Source organism: Carassius carassius, chromosome 9, assembly GCF_963082965.1.
Source record: "Carassius carassius chromosome 9, fCarCar2.1, whole genome shotgun sequence".
Classification (NCBI taxonomy): Eukaryota; Metazoa; Chordata; class Actinopteri; order Cypriniformes; family Cyprinidae; genus Carassius; species Carassius carassius.
Window position 1 is genome coordinate 22,491,465 of NC_081763.1, and position 23,784 is coordinate 22,515,248.

Below are 23,784 nucleotides of genomic sequence, written 5' to 3' on the forward strand. Positions count from 1 at the left end.
AGGCTTCACCCCGAGGTGGTGAAGCAGATATGGAAAGTGTTCGGCATAGCCCAGGTGGACCTCTTTGCGACTCAGGAGACATCGCAATGTCCCCTCTTGTTCTCTCTAGTTCATCCAGCTCCTCTGGGACTGGACGCTATGGTACAGACCTGGCCGAGGCTTCGTCTGTATGCATTTCCCCCTATCGCTCTGCTCCCGAGAGTTCTGGCGAGTCCGTCTGTTGTTAGTAGCACCGTTCTGGCCAGGGCGGAGTATGGTTCCCAGATCTGATTTCTCTCCTCGACGGCTCTGTGGGAGATTCCGATCAGGACAGATCTATTTTCTCAGGTGCAGGGCAAGATAATTCACCCTCGCCCGGAGTTGTGGAAACTGTGGGTGCGGCCCCTGAGGGGGCACAGCTCATAGAATGGGTCTCTCAACTGAGGTTTTTGAGACCCTCCTCCAATCCAGAGCTCCCTCTACGAGGAAACTGTACGCCCTGAGGTGGAAACTCTTCACCTCATGGTGCAGAGATCGCAAGCTTGACCCCGTTAACTGCCCAGTTGGTACAGTTCTGGAGTTTCTCCAAGCTATCTCGCCAGAACTCCCGGGAGGAGAGCGATAGGGGGAAATGCATACAGACGAAGCCTCGGCCAGGTCTGTACCATAGCGTCCAGTCCCAGAGGAGCTGGATGAACTAGAGAGAACCAGAGGGGACATTGCGATTTCTCCTGAGTCGCAAAGAGGTCCACCTGGGCTGTGCCAAACACTCTCCATATCTGCTTCACCACCTCGGGGTGAAGTTTCCATTCCCCGGGCCTCGGCCCCTGCCTCGACAGTATGTCTGCTCCCACATTCAATCTCCCAGGAATATACACTGCTCTGAGCGAGAGGAGTTTGCCCTGGGACCACAGAAGGATCTGGTGTGGCAGCTTGTACAAGGGGCGTGAACGCAGACCCCCCTGGTAATTGATATAAGAGACCACTGATGTGTTGTCGGTGCGCACCAACAAATGGTGACCTCTCAGGTCTGGGAGGAAATGTTTCAATGCTCGATAGACTGCTAGCATCTCTAGGCAATTGATGTGCCATGTCAGATGGCGACCTCTCCACAGACCGCGGGCAGGGTGGCCACTCAAGACCGCACCCCAACCGGTGAGGGACGCATCTGTCGCTAGCGTTACACGCTGACAAAGAGCTCCCAGCACCGGGCCCTGATTCAAGAACCAAGGCTTCTTCCACATGTCTAAGGCACGAAGGCATCGCCGCGTGACCTTGATAACTCGAAGTGGATTCCCCTTCGGGGAAAAGCCCTTTGACTTGAGCCACCACTGCAGGGGTCTCATGTATAGCAGGCCAAAAGGTATACTGTTGGACGCAGCTGCCATCAGACCTAACCATCTCTGAAATTGTTTGACAGTGAGTGACTGGCCTTCTTTGACTCTCTCGACTGATGTGAGGATTGACTCGATCCGAGCAGGAGACAGACGTGCCTGCATCGTGGTCGAATTCCACACTATGCCTAGATAGGTGGTTCTCTGAACTGGAGAAAGTACACTCTTCTTGGCGTTTAGTCTCAATCCCAGCTCCCCCATATGTGTGAGAACGACATCTCGATGTCGAACCGCCATCTGCTCTGATTGAGCTAGAATCAACCAATCGTCGATATAATTTAGAATGCGGATGCCCTGCATATGGAGGGATACCAGAGCCGCATCTACACATTTCGTGAACGTGCGGGGTGAAAGTGCAAGGCCAGAGGGAAGTACTCGATATTGATAAGCTTTGCCCCCAAAAGCGAACCTCAGAAACTTCCTGTGTTGTGGAAGGATGGATATGTGGAAGTATGACTGTAGACTGTGAGATCTATTGTGACAAACCAGTCCTCGGATCTGATTTGAGCTACAACCTGCTTGACAGTGAGCATTTTGAACTTCAGTGGCATAACTGAGCGGTTCAGGTGACGTAAGTCTATAATCGGACGCAACCCCCCATCCTTCTTTGGAACTATGAAATACCGGCTGTAAAACCCGGATTCCCTGACTAGAGGAGGGACCACCTCGATGGCCTCCTTCCTTAATAGGGTATTCACTTCTTGTTCTATAACCAGAGCCTGCCGGGGGGCCGACTACTGTTGGTGTAACCCCGTTGAACTTCGGCGGTGGATGACCAAACTGAATGCAGTAGCCTTTTTCTATTGTACGCAGGACCCAATCAGATACATTTGGCAGTAGTTTCCACGCTTGGAGGAAGAGAGGTGAAGAGCTGATCCCTCACCATGGGGGGAAGAAACCAACGAGCGTGCTTCCGAAACCAGGGTTTGGGCGCCGGATCTGGCAGATGAGGAAGGAGATAAGGACTGGCCCATCTCCATTCCCTCTGACAGATCCACCTGCGAACCCCACGAGTGCAGCAGCCGTTCTGCCTCGGCAGAAGCGGGGCCAGCACCGCAGGGAACGCTGGTGAAGGCTCCCTCCTCGAAGAGAGCCCTCCGGGATCGATCCCAGGCAAGCCACGCATAAACTGTGTGTATCCCGACCCGTGATGTAGAGAGGGCAGGGAGGAACACACAATCTATAATGTGGCTTGGAATCGCCCCTCACATGTTTGGTCTTTGCTTTCACTTTTGGCATATTGAGCTGTTCTAGCGATCTTTTTAATGCTTAAGAGACAGACAACAATAAATAGGACCAACGGGACAGACTTTTGACATGCACACACAGAGCGCTTGCTGACAGACGCGAAGCTGAAGCCAGCTGCACGGCACGTGCTTTTATAGCTTCCTGGTCGCTACGTCACCCCGCCCGTGACGTCACGCCCTTCCATTGGACAGATTGCACACGATATTCAGAGTCAGTCTCGTCAGGGACGTTCCCCAAAGCGTTCGACGCAGCTCGAGTTCCTGAAAAGGAACTTATTTCAAAATCAAGGAATAAATTGGTCACACTTTAGTTTATGCGATCAAATCTTATTATTAACCATTAACTACAACGTTTGCCTCACTGAACTCCCAATTTGTTGCATATTAGTTAGTTAGGTAGTCTTTAACTTTATGGGGCAAGATTAAGGGATCTAAATTAGGGTCATGCAGAATAAGGCATTAATATGTGTTTTATAATTGTTAATAAACAGCCGATATGAAAGTAATATGCATGCTAATAAGTAACTAGTTAATAGTGAGAATTGGTCCCTAAACTAAAGAGTTGCCAATAATTGTTATCAACACTAAACTTTTAACAGTAGTCACTTTATCTGGCTTCTTGAATTTATTTCTTCATTTGCTCTGCATACTAGAATTGCTTTCTCTGTGAAGGATACATGCAGCATTGACCTAGAATTTGACAAAAACAAGGTATTTTAGGAGGCTGCATAATTATGCTGTCAACCTTTTGAACCAGCCTTCGTGTCTTGAGTGTGCTTATTAAACCTTAAAATACTGCCTTCGTAGGCAGCGCAAAATAATTTGGAACAGAGCAAGAGTCTCTGACTCATAATGACTCTTCTGAGTGACGTCTTATGCCGCATTTGAGAGCGTATTATAATAATTTAATGAACTCATTAGTTCATTAAAGGCTGTTTTGAGGTGTCACAGCTGAGCATGAGTTATAGCTGAATAGGAAAGATGAACGGAAAAAAATGCAAATTTGAGTTGCTTAAAATAGATAAATAAGCAAATAAATGAAAGATGGCATTGAACGAATGGCAGAGAGGATAAGTAAATTATATATGGATGATTCCACACGGACACTGTATGAAATTACAGCGACACTGAATGCACAGAAACAGACAAAAATAACGGATGTTGGAAAGATTATTTCTCTGTTTATTCATCACTTTTTTTCTTTGAAGCTTTATTATCTAGAATACTCTGTACATTCCCTCATCAGATCCTTAATCAGCGCTAGTCAAGCACGTATAACTGCAATAACATTGATGACAGGGGTGATAAAAGATTACATTTGTGTAATGTTGCATGTCCATTAATGTTCTTTGTTTAATTGGATGTGAAGATGATGAAGTTTAACTAAACATGTCTTGACTGTGTCTGTGTGTGAGTCAGTGAGTTTGTGTGTGTGTCCGTTGTCTATGCATTTTGTCAGTGGTATGTATTATAAATTATTCACCATCTCACACCCATCACTGTTAATGCTCCGTGAAGCAATGTGCTCACCCTGCAACTCTACAGATTTTTAGAAACATAACTGCCGGTAAACACTCCGCCCAGACCCTCTCCTTTCCATCCTGTGACAATCCACTGCAGAATGAAAATCGATTTAGGGGAACAAAGCAGGACAACATCACAATGAAGGCAGTCAGAACTCTCCAGTCTTCTTTGCCTTTGATAAAAGTGCTTAGCTGGTTCTTAACACACCTTATTTAAATGTTCCCATCATTTCTCCATCCTCCAGTGATTTGCTGGGGCAGAATGGGCATTCGTCTAAGGAGATAAGTGTTGTATCACCTTCTTATGTCATATTAGTGGAAATGCTGGTCCGGTGCATTTACTGTGGTAATCAGGAAAGTGGTTTCCTGCTTAGTCTTGTTTTATTCTTTTATGTGGGAGAAAGAGGGGGTGTATTGAAATCTTTTCTCTCTGTAATTTTTACTGGTGACTGAAAGTTTAGTTCTTCTCACTGATGTCATGGAGGTGTTAAGGCCACAGCATTTTAAAGAGATAGTTTGCCCAAAAAAAATACAAATTCTGTCAACATTTACTTACTCTCAACCCTCTTTCTTTCTTCTGTGAAACATAATAGAAGATATTTTACACAATGCTGGTAACCAAACAGTTTTGGTGGCCACTAATTTCCATTGAAATGACTTAATTTTCATTTTTGGCTGAACTCTCGCAATGTTCCCATTCCCAAAGTACGATGGTGAAGTAATTAATATTTGGGTGTATATAACGGAGGCCTACTTGCAAACTTTGAGTTTCTTAGCCATTTTTTTCCTCTTTCTGCTCCTGAGTTGAATTTGTGTGTGAATGATAACACCATAAAATGTCATTGTATCATTGATTTTGTGATGGTGTGATTGACCGTGTAGAATCATGAGGCCGAGCAGGTTTGGGTGGCAGACTGTCAAAAATATCCTGGCATTATGCCATTAGCCTCAAGGCACTGGCACTCGCTGTCCAGAGTGAGGATATAATGCGTCTGGACTCACTTCTCTTCCACTCAAAAGCTAGATCTGCTCAACAGGCAAGGACTTTTCTCCTTCTTTCTTTCACTGTAAAAATATGTGGTGGAACTTTTAAAAAATGAAGGCAAAAGTTTGCTTGACTTTTTTGAGTTGAGTTAAATTTGCAGAATTAGTAAATGTCAAAAACTTCAAATATCCATTTGCCATGACCTATTTAGCAATTACCTATGTAGATTGTGTTCATTAAGAATTCTATAATTAAGACTACTAAGATTAACTTTAATAAGATTGTTGTGCAGGTTGTTTACATTGTTTTAAAATGTTTTTCAATTCATGTTTTAACAGCAGCCTGCAAAACAAAGTTATACACTCACTGGCCACTTTATTAGGTACACCTTGCTAGTATTGGGTTGGACCCCCTTTTGCCTTTAGAACTGCCTTAATTCTTCGTGGCATAGATTCAACAAGGTGTTGCAAACATTCCTCAGAGATTTTGGTCCATATTGGCTAGATAGCATCATGCAGTTTCTGCAGATTTGTCGGCTGCACATCCATGATGTGAATCTCCTGTTTCACCACGTCCCAAAGCTGCTCTATTGGATTGAGATCTGTTGACTGTGGAGGCCATTTGAGTTAAGTGAACTCATTGTCATCTTCAAGAAACCAGTCTGAGATGATTTGAGCTTTGTGACATGGTGCATTATCCTGCTGGAAGTAGCCATCAGATCATGGGTACACTGTAGTCATAAAGAGATGACCATGGTCAACAACAATACTCAGGTAGGCTGTGGTGTTTAAACGATGCTCAATTGTTACAAAGGTGCCCAAAGTGTGCCAAGAAAATATCCCCCAAACCATTACACCACCACCAGCAGCCTGAACCATTGAGAAAAGGCAGGATGGATCCATGCTTTCATGTATTTTACGGCATATTCTGACCCTACCATCTGAATGTCGCAGAAATCGAGACTCATCAGACCAGGCAACATTTTTCTAATCTTCTATTGTCCAATTTTGGTGAGCCTGTGTGAATTGTAGCCTCTGTTTCCTGTTCTTAGCTGACAGGAGCGGCTCCTGGTGTGTTCTTCTGCTGCTGTAGCCCATCTGCTTCAGGGTTCGACGTGTTGTGTGTTCAGAGATGGTTTTCTGCATACCTTGGTTGTAACGAGTGGTTATTTGAGTTACTGTTGCCTTTCTATCATCTCTAACCAGTCTGACCATTCTCCTCCGACCTGTGACATCAACAAGGCATTTTCGTCCACACAACTGCTGCTCACTGGATATTTTCTCTTTTTCAGACCATTCTCTGTAAATCCTAGAGATGGTGGTGTGTGAAAATCCCAGTAGATCAGCAGTTTTTGAAATACTCAGACCAGCCCGTCTGCACCAACAACCATTCCACGTTCAAAGTCACTTAAATCCCCTTTCTTCCCCATTCTGATGCTTGCGTTGAAATTCAGCAAGTCATCTTCACCACATCTAGATGCTTAAATGCATTGAGTTGCTGCCATGTGATTGGCTGATTAACAATTTGTGTTACCAAGCATTTGAACAGGGTGTACCTAATAAAGTGACTGGTGATTGTATGTCAACTTGCATTGATTTAAATGTGCTTGTGTATTTGACATAAAGTATATTTAATGTATATTATAATAGGCCAGGTGCATTTGAAAGGCTTGTGTTTTGTTTGGTAAATTAAAATGTCTGTCTGTCTGTATTTCCTTTTCAAGTTTATTTAATATAATAATTTCTTTTTAAAAAATGTTTAACTCCTATACATTCTATAAATATTCCCCTTTCCCATAAATTCATCAAACTGAGAATTCATCTTATGGAGACTTAACTGACACTTCATGGTGCAAAAGCCACTTTACAGATAAACAAACACTGTAGAGAGGAATAAAAGAATGGAGGAGGGCCTGGAGACTGTGAATGAAATCCATGTCTGAAGAAGATAATCCATGTGGCAGGCAACAAGGGAGAAAAAAAACCCACCAGGCCAATGACTGATAAGACTCAGACACATCATAGAGCACTTCCAGGTCTTTAGATGGGAAATGGCAAAAACATTATGTTCCTGACACACCAGTTGAAACTTTTTTTTTTTGAGGATGACTTAGTGGGAACATTAGCAGAAAAGACAAATTTTTTCTCTACAGTTTGAAACCCTTTGGGGCAGTTATCATCTTCACAGTTTCACTGATAAATATCCTGTCAGTCAGAGAGCCGATCTACATACTGCATCAGTCAGTAAATAAAAAAATCTAGGGCACAAATACAAGGTGATCAGCTGTATGAACAGCATTCATAACAAGCTCCCTTAACACAGTAGTTAGCATTTGAGAAGATGTTTCAAACCACTCATCTAATCGTGGACCCCATAAATATTCACATTAACCTGATTTATTCATACATCTATATTCTTAAACGACACCTTGAACGAGGGAACAGCTGAACAGCTAGATGTAAATGAGCATGACCTTTTGTGAACATCAAGTTGTGCTTTATCTCCTACTGCTTTCCCTAAATACAGTATGAGTATCATAATGTATTCCTCGTCGACATATTATTACAGTCGCCCCCTGCACATTCACCTGTCAGAGGAGCCCTACCACAGTCAAGCTTCCCTTGCCTACAGCCATGTCACACAAGCACCTTCACTAATAGTGTCTCTGTCTGTGTAAAAGCAATGGGCATCACTCAAACCAGGTCATGCCATTTTGTTCTAGAACAGTCAAACTGCTTCCTTTCTTTGAATGTTTAATGAGATTTTTATTTATTCGCAGAAGCGCACAAACCAGCTAATGCAAAAGGTATACTGTTGGACGCAGCTGCCATCAGACCTAACCATCTCTGAAATTGTTTGACAGTGAGTGACTGGCCTTCTTTGACTCTCTCGACTGATGTGAGGATTGACTCGATCCGAGCAGGAGACAGACGTGCCTGCATCGTGGTCGAATTCCACACTATGCCTAGATAGGTGGTTCTCTGAACTGGAGAAAGTACACTCTTCTTGGCGTTTAGTCTCAATCCCAGCTCCCCCATATGTGTGAGAACGACATCTCGATGTCGAACCGCCATCTGCTCTGATTGAGCTAGAATCAACCAATCGTCGATATAATTTAGAATGCGGATGCCCTGCATATGGAGGGATACCAGAGCCGCATCTACACATTTCGTGAACGTGCGGGGTGAAAGTGCAAGGCCAGAGGGAAGTACTCGATATTGATAAGCTTTGCCCCCAAAAGCGAACCTCAGAAACTTCCTGTGTTGTGGAAGGATGGATATGTGGAAGTATGACTGTAGACTGTGAGATCTATTGTGACAAACCAGTCCTCGGATCTGATTTGAGCTACAACCTGCTTGACAGTGAGCATTTTGAACTTCAGTGGCATAACTGAGCGGTTCAGGTGACGTAAGTCTATAATCGGACGCAACCCCCCATCCTTCTTTGGAACTATGAAATACCGGCTGTAAAACCCGGATTCCCTGACTAGAGGAGGGACCACCTCGATGGCCTCCTTCCTTAATAGGGTATTCACTTCTTGTTCTATAACCAGAGCCTGCCGGGGGGCCGACTACTGTTGGTGTAACCCCGTTGAACTTCGGCGGTGGATGACCAAACTGAATGCAGTAGCCTTTTTCTATTGTACGCAGGACCCAATCAGATACATTTGGCAGTAGTTTCCACGCTTGGAGGAAGAGAGGTGAAGAGCTGATCCCTCACCATGGGGGGAAGAAACCAACGAGCGTGCTTCCGAAACCAGGGTTTGGGCGCCGGATCTGGCAGATGAGGAAGGAGATAAGGACTGGCCCATCTCCATTCCCTCTGACAGATCCACCTGCGAACCCCACGAGTGCAGCAGCCGTTCTGCCTCGGCAGAAGCGGGGCCAGCACCGCAGGGAACGCTGGTGAAGGCTCCCTCCTCGAAGAGAGCCCTCCGGGATCGATCCCAGGCAAGCCACGCATAAACTGTGTGTATCCCGACCCGTGATGTAGAGAGGGCAGGGAGGAACACACAATCTATAATGTGGCTTGGAATCGCCCCTCACATGTTTGGTCTTTGCTTTCACTTTTGGCATATTGAGCTGTTCTAGCGATCTTTTTAATGCTTAAGAGACAGACAACAATAAATAGGACCAACGGGACAGACTTTTGACATGCACACACAGAGCGCTTGCTGACAGACGCGAAGCTGAAGCCAGCTGCACGGCACGTGCTTTTATAGCTTCCTGGTCGCTACGTCACCCCGCCCGTGACGTCACGCCCTTCCATTGGACAGATTGCACACGATATTCAGAGTCAGTCTCGTCAGGGACGTTCCCCAAAGCGTTCGACGCAGCTCGAGTTCCTGAAAAGGAACTTATTTCAAAATCAAGGAATAAATTGGTCACACTTTAGTTTATGCGATCAAATCTTATTATTAACCATTAACTACAACGTTTGCCTCACTGAACTCCCAATTTGTTGCATATTAGTTAGTTAGGTAGTCTTTAACTTTATGGGGCAAGATTAAGGGATCTAAATTAGGGTCATGCAGAATAAGGCATTAATATGTGTTTTATAATTGTTAATAAACAGCCGATATGAAAGTAATATGCATGCTAATAAGTAACTAGTTAATAGTGAGAATTGGTCCCTAAACTAAAGAGTTGCCAATAATTGTTATCAACACTAAACTTTTAACAGTAGTCACTTTATCTGGCTTCTTGAATTTATTTCTTCATTTGCTCTGCATACTAGAATTGCTTTCTCTGTGAAGGATACATGCAGCATTGACCTAGAATTTGACAAAAACAAGGTATTTTAGGAGGCTGCATAATTATGCTGTCAACCTTTTGAACCAGCCTTCGTGTCTTGAGTGTGCTTATTAAACCTTAAAATACTGCCTTCGTAGGCAGCGCAAAATAATTTGGAACAGAGCAAGAGTCTCTGACTCATAATGACTCTTCTGAGTGACGTCTTATGCCGCATTTGAGAGCGTATTATAATAATTTAATGAACTCATTAGTTCATTAAAGGCTGTTTTGAGGTGTCACAGCTGAGCATGAGTTATAGCTGAATAGGAAAGATGAACGGAAAAAAATGCAAATTTGAGTTGCTTAAAATAGATAAATAAGCAAATAAATGAAAGATGGCATTGAACGAATGGCAGAGAGGATAAGTAAATTATATATGGATGATTCCACACGGACACTGTATGAAATTACAGCGACACTGAATGCACAGAAACAGACAAAAATAACGGATGTTGGAAAGATTATTTCTCTGTTTATTCATCACTTTTTTTCTTTGAAGCTTTATTATCTAGAATACTCTGTACATTCCCTCATCAGATCCTTAATCAGCGCTAGTCAAGCACGTATAACTGCAATAACATTGATGACAGGGGTGATAAAAGATTACATTTGTGTAATGTTGCATGTCCATTAATGTTCTTTGTTTAATTGGATGTGAAGATGATGAAGTTTAACTAAACATGTCTTGACTGTGTCTGTGTGTGAGTCAGTGAGTTTGTGTGTGTGTCCGTTGTCTATGCATTTTGTCAGTGGTATGTATTATAAATTATTCACCATCTCACACCCATCACTGTTAATGCTCCGTGAAGCAATGTGCTCACCCTGCAACTCTACAGATTTTTAGAAACATAACTGCCGGTAAACACTCCGCCCAGACCCTCTCCTTTCCATCCTGTGACAATCCACTGCAGAATGAAAATCGATTTAGGGGAACAAAGCAGGACAACATCACAATGAAGGCAGTCAGAACTCTCCAGTCTTCTTTGCCTTTGATAAAAGTGCTTAGCTGGTTCTTAACACACCTTATTTAAATGTTCCCATCATTTCTCCATCCTCCAGTGATTTGCTGGGGCAGAATGGGCATTCGTCTAAGGAGATAAGTGTTGTATCACCTTCTTATGTCATATTAGTGGAAATGCTGGTCCGGTGCATTTACTGTGGTAATCAGGAAAGTGGTTTCCTGCTTAGTCTTGTTTTATTCTTTTATGTGGGAGAAAGAGGGGGTGTATTGAAATCTTTTCTCTCTGTAATTTTTACTGGTGACTGAAAGTTTAGTTCTTCTCACTGATGTCATGGAGGTGTTAAGGCCACAGCATTTTAAAGAGATAGTTTGCCCAAAAAAAATACAAATTCTGTCAACATTTACTTACTCTCAACCCTCTTTCTTTCTTCTGTGAAACATAATAGAAGATATTTTACACAATGCTGGTAACCAAACAGTTTTGGTGGCCACTAATTTCCATTGAAATGACTTAATTTTCATTTTTGGCTGAACTCTCGCAATGTTCCCATTCCCAAAGTACGATGGTGAAGTAATTAATATTTGGGTGTATATAACGGAGGCCTACTTGCAAACTTTGAGTTTCTTAGCCATTTTTTTCCTCTTTCTGCTCCTGAGTTGAATTTGTGTGTGAATGATAACACCATAAAATGTCATTGTATCATTGATTTTGTGATGGTGTGATTGACCGTGTAGAATCATGAGGCCGAGCAGGTTTGGGTGGCAGACTGTCAAAAATATCCTGGCATTATGCCATTAGCCTCAAGGCACTGGCACTCGCTGTCCAGAGTGAGGATATAATGCGTCTGGACTCACTTCTCTTCCACTCAAAAGCTAGATCTGCTCAACAGGCAAGGACTTTTCTCCTTCTTTCTTTCACTGTAAAAATATGTGGTGGAACTTTTAAAAAATGAAGGCAAAAGTTTGCTTGACTTTTTTGAGTTGAGTTAAATTTGCAGAATTAGTAAATGTCAAAAACTTCAAATATCCATTTGCCATGACCTATTTAGCAATTACCTATGTAGATTGTGTTCATTAAGAATTCTATAATTAAGACTACTAAGATTAACTTTAATAAGATTGTTGTGCAGGTTGTTTACATTGTTTTAAAATGTTTTTCAATTCATGTTTTAACAGCAGCCTGCAAAACAAAGTTATACACTCACTGGCCACTTTATTAGGTACACCTTGCTAGTATTGGGTTGGACCCCCTTTTGCCTTTAGAACTGCCTTAATTCTTCGTGGCATAGATTCAACAAGGTGTTGCATTCCTCAGAGATTTTGGTCCATATTGGCTAGATAGCATCATGCAGTTTCTGCAGATTTGTCGGCTGCACATCCATGATGTGAATCTCCTGTTTCACCACGTCCCAAAGCTGCTCTATTGGATTGAGATCTGTTGACTGTGGAGGCCATTTGAGTTAAGTGAACTCATTGTCATCTTCAAGAAACCAGTCTGAGATGATTTGAGCTTTGTGACATGGTGCATTATCCTGCTGGAAGTAGCCATCAGATCATGGGTACACTGTAGTCATAAAGAGATGACCATGGTCAACAACAATACTCAGGTAGGCTGTGGTGTTTAAACGATGCTCAATTGTTACAAAGGTGCCCAAAGTGTGCCAAGAAAATATCCCCCAAACCATTACACCACCACCAGCAGCCTGAACCGTTGAGAAAAGGCAGGATGGATCCATGCTTTCATGTATTTTACGGCATATTCTGACCCTACCATCTGAATGTCGCAGAAATCGAGACTCATCAGACCAGGCAACATTTTTCTAATCTTCTATTGTCCAATTTTGGTGAGCCTGTGTGAATTGTAGCCTCTGTTTCCTGTTCTTAGCTGACAGGAGCGGCTCCTGGTGTGTTCTTCTGCTGCTGTAGCCCATCTGCTTCAGGGTTCGACGTGTTGTGTGTTCAGAGATGGTTTTCTGCATACCTTGGTTGTAACGAGTGGTTATTTGAGTTACTGTTGCCTTTCTATCATCTCTAACCAGTCTGACCATTCTCCTCCGACCTGTGACATCAACAAGGCATTTTCGTCCACACAACTGCTGCTCACTGGATATTTTCTCTTTTTCAGACCATTCTCTGTAAATCCTAGAGATGGTGGTGTGTGAAAATCCCAGTAGATCAGCAGTTTTTGAAATACTCAGACCAGCCCGTCTGCACCAACAACCATTCCACGTTCAAAGTCACTTAAATCCCCTTTCTTCCCCATTCTGATGCTTGCGTTGAAATTCAGCAAGTCATCTTCACCACATCTAGATGCTTAAATGCATTGAGTTGCTGCCATGTGATTGGCTGATTAACAATTTGTGTTACCAAGCATTTGAACAGGGTGTACCTAATAAAGTGACTGGTGATTGTATGTCAACTTGCATTGATTTAAATGTGCTTGTGTATTTGACATAAAGTATATTTAATGTATATTATAATAGGCCAGGTGCATTTGAAAGGCTTGTGTTTTGTTTGGTAAATTAAAATGTCTGTCTGTCTGTATTTCCTTTTCAAGTTTATTTAATATAATAATTTCTTTTTAAAAAATGTTTAACTCCTATACATTCTATAAATATTCCCCTTTCCCATAAATTCATCAAACTGAGAATTCATCTTATGGAGACTTAACTGACACTTCATGGTGCAAAAGCCACTTTACAGATAAACAAACACTGTAGAGAGGAATAAAAGAATGGAGGAGGGCCTGGAGACTGTGAATGAAATCCATGTCTGAAGAAGATAATCCATGTGGCAGGCAACAAGGGAGAAAAAAAACCCACCAGGCCAATGACTGATAAGACTCAGACACATCATAGAGCACTTCCAGGTCTTTAGATGGGAAATGGCAAAAACATTATGTTCCTGACACACCAGTTGAAACTTTTTTTTTTTGAGGATGACTTAGTGGGAACATTAGCAGAAAAGACAAATTTTTTCTCTACAGTTTGAAACCCTTTGGGGCAGTTATCATCTTCACAGTTTCACTGATAAATATCCTGTCAGTCAGAGAGCCGATCTACATACTGCATCAGTCAGTAAATAAAAAAATCTAGGGCACAAATACAAGGTGATCAGCTGTATGAACAGCATTCATAACAAGCTCCCTTAACACAGTAGTTAGCATTTGAGAAGATGTTTCAAACCACTCATCTAATCGTGGACCCCATAAATATTCACATTAACCTGATTTATTCATACATCTATATTCTTAAACGACACCTTGAACGAGGGAACAGCTGAACAGCTAGATGTAAATGAGCATGACCTTTTGTGAACATCAAGTTGTGCTTTATCTCCTACTGCTTTCCCTAAATACAGTATGAGTATCATAATGTATTCCTCGTCGACATATTATTACAGTCGCCCCCTGCACATTCACCTGTCAGAGGAGCCCTACCACAGTCAAGCTTCCCTTGCCTACAGCCATGTCACACAAGCACCTTCACTAATAGTGTCTCTGTCTGTGTAAAAGCAATGGGCATCACTCAAACCAGGTCATGCCATTTTGTTCTAGAACAGTCAAACTGCTTCCTTTCTTTGAATGTTTAATGAGATTTTTATTTATTCGCAGAAGCGCACAAACCAGCTAATGAGCTTGATTTCACTCACAAAGGCGCTTACAAACCAACACCCACACCTCTAAAGAACACCCTTCTGAAGTTGTCACAAATGTGACATGGTTATGAGATGCAAGTTAATTGAAAGTGAATTTATGTGTTTTATAACATCCTGTGTTTTAACAGTAACCTGCTGACATCAGCGTAACAGAGGTTGTTTTGTCTTGACATGAAAGCACCCAATTCCAGCACTAATGGAAAATTTTGAGTGAAAATGGAAAAAAGAGCCACTTTTTGTGTTTCATTATTCGTCTAAATTAGTTTTACAGGCTATTAGGAAAGTATTCAACGTGTGTGCTCAAACCAAACTTTCACAAATGTTTTTTTGTTAGTTCAGAGAAACATCCTTGGTCAATATTAGCAAATGACTATTGGCATGTTTACAATGACGTTGAATGTTAACATGAAAGTGAAAGTGAAAGTGAAAGTGACGTGACATTCAGCCAAGTATGGTGAACCATACTCAGAACTTGTGCTCTGCATTTAACCCATCCGAAGTGCACACATACAGAGCAGTGAACACACACACACACTGTGAACACACACCCGGAGCAGTGGGCAGCCATTGTGCACAAAAAAAACAGGTAAAATCCTAGGCAAGTGGTAATGACAGCGCGCCAAAAAGGTCTTTATTCCAAACAACAGCGACCATAACTGCTTAAAGGTTGATATGTATTTGTGTGCTTTGTATCTAAGTGTTCTGTGAGAAATTTTCGCACATGTCATTTTATGATGCTCTGTCTTTGATTAACTCCTCCCAAAACCTCATTTAGTAAGACAGCGATTAGCAGCCACCTTTAAATTGTTTCTTTTGTTAAGTTGGTTTTAGTTTTCTGGATTAAATTTTTACATTATTAACTCATTTTCAAAGCTGTATGGCTTAAATCCTAAACGGATGGTATGATTCCAAAGAGACATCTTTGGTTTTATGATGAAAGACAGCTTTAAGTTGCTGGTTCCTGTTTAATAAGCCACAAGTTATCTTAAGTGGAAATCCTCGCTTCTGTCTGCCTTGTCAGTTGAAATTAAATTGAATTTGAAACACAGAGCAAAAAAAAGGACTAAAACTGTCAGTCATTGTTGGAAATGTGGATTGTATGGCCCACTGTGGCTTTAGCATTGCTTTCCCTCAGTTCTAACTCTCTCTCTCTCTCTCTCTCTCTCTCTCTCTCTCTATCTATCTATCTTTAAAGGGTGATTTCTGCTAGCACTTAGCTCAGGCATAAAGGATGAGACTGAATATTCATGTCAATTTTTGTGGGCTGTGGTCTGGCAGCTGCAGGCTATGGTGGTTTCTCTTGAATGTCTGTGTGTGTTTGTACAGATATGCTGTAAGGAGAAACCTTCTCAATCATTCATCCATCCATCAAGCACCTACAATAGACAGAAGCAGCTCTTTCAGAGATCTTAGATCAGCATTCTCCACACTAGTCCTACCGGTTTAAAGCAGCTTTCCAAACAGCTTCATGTTTTTTCTGCATTGAAGGCCAAAAGCGTTCAACTCTTGCTTTTCTCTAAGTAGATTGGAGCTCTTATTGAGAAATATTGAACACCTCCCTGTCCTTAAATGGTTAGTTCACATAAAAAATAATAATAATAATAATAATAATAATTCTGTCATCATTTACTTATGACCTTGTTATTTCAAAACTGTTTTAGCTTACTTTCTTTTGTGTAAGAATTCTTCAGCTGTTTTTGCCTGTACAATGTAAGACATTGAAGTCCAAAACAACATTGAACCCTATTGACTTTTACTGTATGGACCACAAAAAAAATAAATTTTACAAAGTTTATATTGGTGTTTCACAGAAAAAAAAAATGGTAAGACGATGATTTTAAATTATTATTTTTGGTTGAACTATCTTTTTTAAAGTATCTTGATTCTTAGACACTGAGCGGGCTGAAACATACATAATCATAATTATCATCATTATATATGAGGGATCCAGATTTTTCCATTTATGTATTTTCTTGGACTGTCCGTTATCATCAAAACAAGCGGATAATTGCTTTATCTTGTTCTCTTAATTACATATCTCACTCTCTTAATTACTATCTAATTTAATCCCAGATTCGAGCATAAAAGCAGAAAGGGAGGGATAAAGGACTTGAGTTTTGTAAAGGTGGTGGTCTCTTTTCGCTCAATTACTCTCAAATGGTTGTATTTGTCTCTGCTCAGTCCACTGTGTAAAACACCTTTTTTGGTAAATGAATATAAACTCACCCATCTCTCCGTCCTTTCTCCTCCATGTCATCTGAACAGGGAACATTCGGGTCATTCTATTGCTCTTTCCTCGAGGGCTTTGATGAGGAAGGGCTCTGAAGGGTGTCATTCCGCTACATGTGTGGACATAGTGGAACAAAATGTTGTGTCTCACAGGACCACGGTGCTACATAAATACAGACATACAACAATTTAGTAAAACAGTATAAAACTAACCTACTGACAGATTTCCACTATAAATATGTATAAATGTTTGCCTATAGATAAGCTAAAAAATACAAACAATATGAATGCTTTACATAAATATTATACCTATATACAACTAACCTATTGACAGATTTTGACTATAAATATACTATATTTAAATGTTTGCCTATACATAAACTTAAAAAAAAAAACTGTACGAATGGTTCATATAGTACTGCACATGTGGAAAGAGAAACATCGTAAGTCAAGCAGCTGGCTGGGGAACAGTGCAAGGTGATTTATAGTTGCAATGAGCATGTAAATATACACATACAAGTCTTTCTTGAGATTATGTTCACACAGCAGTGTGTGTGAAAAGTGTTTAGTGCGCATAGAGGAGAGTGCACTTCAGACAGTTTTTCTGTGATGTGGTAAGGCTGGGGGGTGGAGGAGGTGAGATGGTCCATGTTTCAGGAGGTAGGGGGTTTGTCTGGGGTTTCAGAGGAGGGTGGGGTGATCTGAGTTCAGGGCTCTCACACCCTGGGGGAAAAAGCTGGTGAGCAGTTGGGCAGAGCAGGCTCTGGTAATGTCTTCATGATGATAGGAGATTAGAAAAGATGGCGGGAGGGATGGGTAGGGTCCTTCATGATACTGTTGGCTTTGCTGGAGCATCGTGTAAGGAAAATGTCCAGGATGAAGGGGAGAGGGGCATAGATGATATTTGCAGCTGTGTTCACTGTCCGCTAAAGTGTCTTTTGGTCTGCTGCACTACAGGTCCCATACCAGACAGTGCTGCAGCTGGAAGGGACTCTCTTTATGGTGCCCCTGTAGAATGTGGTGAGAATATGTAGAGGGAGACTTGCTTTTTTGAGTGACATGATGTTGGTGGTCCATGTGAGATGCTCTGTAATGTGTACCTCAGGAATTTAGTGCAGTTGACTCTCTACACAGTCGAGCTGTCGATGGTCAGTGGGGGGTGGTCAATGGAGTTTCTCCTGAAGTTCATCACAACCTCCTTTGTCTTACTCACATTGAGGGACAGGATGTTAGGGCCACACCATTCAGCCAGCTTTGCCACTTCCTCTCTGTAGTGCATTTTATCATTGTTGCTGATGAGACCTACCACAGTTGTGTCATCCGCTAACTTGCTGATGTGGTTGGAGCTGAACTTGGCAGTTCAGTCATGGGTCAGCAGCGTGAAGAGCAGTGGGCTAAGCACAAAGCCTTGTGGAGCACCTGTGCTCAGTGTGGTAATGCTAGAGGTGTTGTGGCTGACTGAGGTCTTCCGGTTAGGAAGTCCAGGGGTGGTTCATCTAAAAATTCACCATGTCCTTTTCAAACCTGTAGAGTTTCTTTCTTCTGTAGAACACAGATAATCTATATAATAATCACATAATCTATTGGCTTCTCTTAGCTTCTAATAGAACTAAAAAGCAGCATTAAAGCAGCAAAAAAGTAGTACATGACTTGTGCTTTCCAAGTCTTCTGAAGCCATGTGAATTATTTGTGTGAGTTACAGTATAAACAGATCAAAATTTAGCATTTTTTTTTTAAATTCACATCCAACTTTACTCTAGTTCTCCTTTTAAAAATTCATGAGATCCCATGAAAGAAGCATTGATGCCCAATTTGTGATTTTTTTCCCTCTTCCATTTGAATATGATATTTCCAGTAAATCAAATACAGTCAGACTCATATGGTTTTTGACTAGAGGGAAATGAGATTGGTCAATAATGACTTAAAATACTCCCACAAAGCTATCATCACATGACTTCAGAAGGATATAGTTGACTAGACACCTTTTAAAAAAAAAAAATTATGATTCTTTTGCATCCTTTTGAAGCTTGACAACTCTTTGTTCATTGTGCTTGCATGAAAAAGAGTAGCAAGTGCATTCTGGTATATATGGAGGGTGAATGCATGGCAAATAAACATAGTTAATGGTTTGTTAATAGCAAAAATTGAACCATAAAATAAAGTGTGACCAGGAAACGCATTATGCTACATACAATCCAAGTAGCAGCCTATAAGGCCTATGAAGTTGTTATATTTTATAATGTTACAAAATGTTATAATTCCGACCCTTGTGACAACCAGCTCCAATATATTAATCATAGTTATGTGTAATATTTCAACTCTTTTTATGACCAGTTAAAAAAATAAGGCCACTCCGTATTGTGTGTGTGTGTGTGTGTGTACCCAAAAGAGAGCTAAATCTGACAAAATCTCCAAAAACCTTCCTTTGGGGATGTCTTCCTTTGTAAAACTGGTATAAAACTGAACAAAGTCTTTTTAAATTGTAAAAATGCCGAAAGTTTCCTGTAAGGGTTAGGTTTAGGGTTGGTGTAGGACAACAGAATATACAGTCTTTACAGTATTAAAAACATTACGTCTATGGAATGTCCCCATTTGGATAGCTAAGTAAACGTTTGTATTTGTGTGTATATGTGTGTGGAAAGAATACCAGGAAGGCACATGAGAAACAGGAAATAAATATTGTATGTGATAAGTAAACCACTCTTTATGTGGAGCTTCATACATTCTGCAATCTCCACCCACCAGAATTAAATCAGTATCATATATATATATTACATGTATATGAATAAGCTGATAAAAAAATAGATGAAATCAAACGTTCTCTCTCATTCTTTCCTCTTTCCAGGTGTTTACACGCTATGGGAAATGTTACATGTTTAACGCTGCCGAAGAGGGGAAGACTTTGAGGACTACAATGAAAGGAGGCACAGGGAATGGCCTGGAGATCATGCTGGACATCCAGCAGGATGAATACCTGCCTGTGTGGGGAGAAACAGGTATAAACACACACACACACACGCACACACACACACACACACACACACACACAAATGAAGTCAACCCTAATAACACTAAGTACACTTGAGCTGTCCCAGAGGTTTTCCTTGTTAAACATCTATCCTCATACACAGGAGAAACTCCAATTGTCTCACAGGTGTCTGATTAGGGCAGGGTTTTGTCAGCGCTTTCAGTGTGACGCTGTCCCCAGGGACTCAGTGAATATTTGTAAGAGACACACACCTTGAAGAACACCTGTGATCCTGTAATGGTGTAGACAAATCCAGTGGGATTCATTATCAAATAGAAATTCTTGCATCCTGTGGAACTGATCTGATGTAGGTACACTTCTCTGAACAGTGGAACACGAAAACTTCAGCTTTTTTGATTATCATTGTGACACCCCAGCAAAGCATAGCTTCGCTTGTAGTGTGTTCGCTATTTCAAAGGAGACGAAAGCATTTAGGATTAAGAGAGCAGCACTGAGGATTCCCAGCAAAAGATTCATTAGCATTTTAAAGGTTGCGAGTTTAGCTGAGGCTGAATTCAAATTTATTGCAAGAAATATCACCATACTTTTTCCAACAATGAACAAAATGAATCAGAGTGTGGTGACTATACATGCAATATCGTCTGCTTCTCTTTTCTTTTAATAAGGATAAACTTATCCTTCGATATTGCTCAGGCAAAGATGTTTTCATTTATTATTCATTCATTTGCTTGAGGACATTTGGATAAAAGTCATTGTCTACAATCAAAATGATCTTTGCACAGAAAATGGCAAAACACTATAGGCTTACTGACAAAAAAAGTTATTACTTGAATGAAACATAAACATTATTTAACAATCAAATTTAAAGTTGAGTTGTTTCTTACTTTAAAAAAAGATTTTTTTCTATTATTCAACAGAAAAAAGCACATAAAGCTGAAAGACACAATGGAGCTGATGTTTTTTATAGTATACAGTAGATCAGGTTACAGTGGTGAGGGAAGTTTTTCAAGCCTCAAAGGGAGGTGTGACAATAAAACTAATTTCTGGCTCTGAGTGAATAGAAGAAAAGTTAGCAGATTGCCTGTTTACTCTCTTCTTAGTTTAAATGATCAAGTCATCTGTCTGCATCCACCATTCTACCTCTGGCACTCAAACATTTTTGGAGGACCATGGGGAAAGTGATGGAGAAATTGGAAATGGAAGAGGTGGAGAGGATGTGTGCACATGCATATGTAATACAATAAATGTGCTACATTGTGCTGAAAAGCCTTGGCACGATGCACAAGGAAGATGACACGTCTGGAGCAGAGAAAGAGCCCATGATAAACTTGCTATCATCTTTTTCAAATTTAAGACACTGAGAGAGATCCCTGAGCCTTACTGAATAAATATGCAGCCAATCTGTCATTCTGTCTGCTGGTTTCCAACTCTGATGAATGCAGAGTGATGAAGAACTCATTCACTTTGAAAAAAGAAATGGGGAGATAAACAATATATTATCTAGAGCAAGATTTGTTGTGCTTGAATGGGAATATTTACGTGTTTATTGTTTTTAGTTTTTTTTTGATGCAGTGGTGAAAATGTAAATTGTAAATTCATTCAAAAGGTCACTTTTTCGCTTTTGTTTCAGTGGATTTTGCATCCCCCTTTCTCATTTCACATCTCTTAATCTTCATGTTATTCTTCTAAATTAGTGGATTCATACTAATTAAACTTACTTGCACTATCTCTCCTTGTAATAGATAAAAATAAAAATTAAAGTCCATGTAAGTTGGCTAGCTTTCATTAGTTATCTTATCTGTGGGTTGTTAGATCTAGAACTCTACAGTATAGTAAAGTAGCACTGCAAGAATACATTTATCTAAATAAATTTAGAGAAAGAGAGAGACTGCATGTGTGAGTTACTTGCATCTGTATCATTGAGTATTCAGACTGACCGTGGGATAAAATGGTTGTATACCTGCACTGTATTTTCGTGTGTTTTTTTTTTATGTTATTGATTCAGAGAGTCTAATGCCTTAAAAATGTTTCAGCTTTATCAAAAGTCCTTTTTATGTTTGTCTTTATGTTGATTTCTTTCTTTTATGTGAATTTCTGTTTGTGCTTTTTCACTCTCCTTTTTTTTCTCTCTAATCGTTTATGTGTGTATGTCTGTGTGTCAGGGTTGTGTACCATTCAAAAGTGATTTGAGAATGTGAATTAAATTTGTAGAATACAATATGTGTAATTATAATTCAAATGTGAATTTAAGTAAGTAAAGTTAAACTTTAATTTAAATATATCTGCAGGTTTTAATGATAAGAATAAAATTATTATTATTATTAATAATAATAATAATGCAAAAATAATTTATCTCTGTATGATTTAAACATAAGCTAGTCATATTCCAGAAACAATGAAATGATTGTAATAATCAATGCTTAAAATGCCACCTATAGGAGGGTTTTATTTAATTTATATATTACTTTATATTTAATAAATTATACTTAATTTTATGAACTATAGTGGAAAAGCACTTCATGTGGTGTATTTACCCGATTATTTACATTAGGCAGTCCAAATTTAAAATCACCAGAACATTTCTCTTCAAACTCCAAATTTAACGTCTCATGAGGCTCAAATGTATTCAAATTCAAACTCAAGAACTGAAAAGGAACCCATTCAAAACTTCCAAACTTTGGTCAACCCTGATGTCTATGTTTTTTTGAAAGGTGAATGCCTCTGTGCTACAAAATGTAATATATATAGTTGGTTTAGCGAATAAAGTTTGTAGACCTCTAAACCTCTCTCACTATCTCTTTCTGTCATTTATGCCTGCACTCTCATCTCGGTTCCTGATCAAAGCTGGATATATATGCATTCTGCTCATCAGCATGAGTTGTTTTTCCACTTTTTAGCTGTGGAAATGCTGGCAGATTTTGGCGGGTGATCACTAAGTCTGGACTCAACAGCCTCAATCTGTAAATATATTAAATTTCACATGGCAAATATTTGATTGATTTCTTTCTGTTTCTAAACTTTAATTAAACCAACTTGCTTAATCATTGAGCTGAGGACCCCAAAAATTGAGTCAGTAGTCATTTTTAACCAACAGTTGATTGGTTGTGTGCAAATATGTTAATCACAGCAATATAGCAGCAGGGAATAAAATTATAGCACTTCATGTGCCTTGTTAGAAGAGGCAAAGGAAAAATAAGTAGAGTCTACTCAAATGAAAAATAGAAGAACAGTGTCTGCCATAGATCGCTCAATGAGAGGATGGAGAAGAAACTCTCCAAATAGTGTTTTTGCTCTCTCTCTCTATACCTTAATTCCCATTATCCCCTCATAATGATCTGTCTTTCATCTGTAATATGTAAAGTGTCAGAGAAAAGATTCAAAGAGACAGACTTCAAAAGCATTGGCATGGTTTGGAGTGGAAAAGAGTCCTTCTCATCTTTCTGCTAAGAGCATCTGTCTGAAGACTGATTCATCTATGGTTTATCTTATGGATTCATCTAAAAATAAATGTGAATATGCCAGGTTATTCAATTAAAGGATTATCCCATTCAAATATGAAAACCATCCTATCGTGGGCTGTTAACTACTGTGGCCAAATTATTGAGCCAGTAGGTACATGCACTTCCCCTAGCAATAATTTGTATTGTGTCCTGGTTTGGTCTAGTTTGAACAACAAAAGAAGTTTTTATAGCTTCAGAAGGCTTGATATATATATATATCTATATATATATATATATATATATATATATATATATACACACACACACACATTCATTTCTTTTTTTTTCTTCTTTTAAAGTTCCAACTTATTACCAGCAGTGGTGTGAGCAATCATAACATAACACTTTAGGATCTAATAATGCATGGTGTATGGCTATGAAATAACATGTAAATTTCAGACTATTAATAGCAGGAGCAATTATAGGGTATTCAGTAATTATAGGGAACAGTCATTGCAGGGGTGATTTTAGATTTGGAGAGGTCAGACCGTTTTGCAGTGGTCTCAAGGATGGTTTTTCACTTTTTC

At 40.2% G+C, this 23,784-nt stretch overlaps 1 protein-coding gene across 3 annotated transcripts in view; it reads left to right on the forward strand.

Moving 5' to 3' along the window:
* LOC132149314 (acid-sensing ion channel 2-like) overlaps positions 1-23,784 on the forward strand; it is a 405,895-nt gene that overhangs the window by 332,728 nt on the left and 49,383 nt on the right. For all 3 annotated transcript variants that reach the window (XM_059558461.1, XM_059558459.1, XM_059558460.1), the window contains one exon: positions 19,614-19,764. In XM_059558461.1, the coding sequence (XP_059414444.1) occupies positions 19,614-19,764 (151 nt within the window). The remainder of the gene's footprint in view (positions 1-19,613; positions 19,765-23,784) is intronic.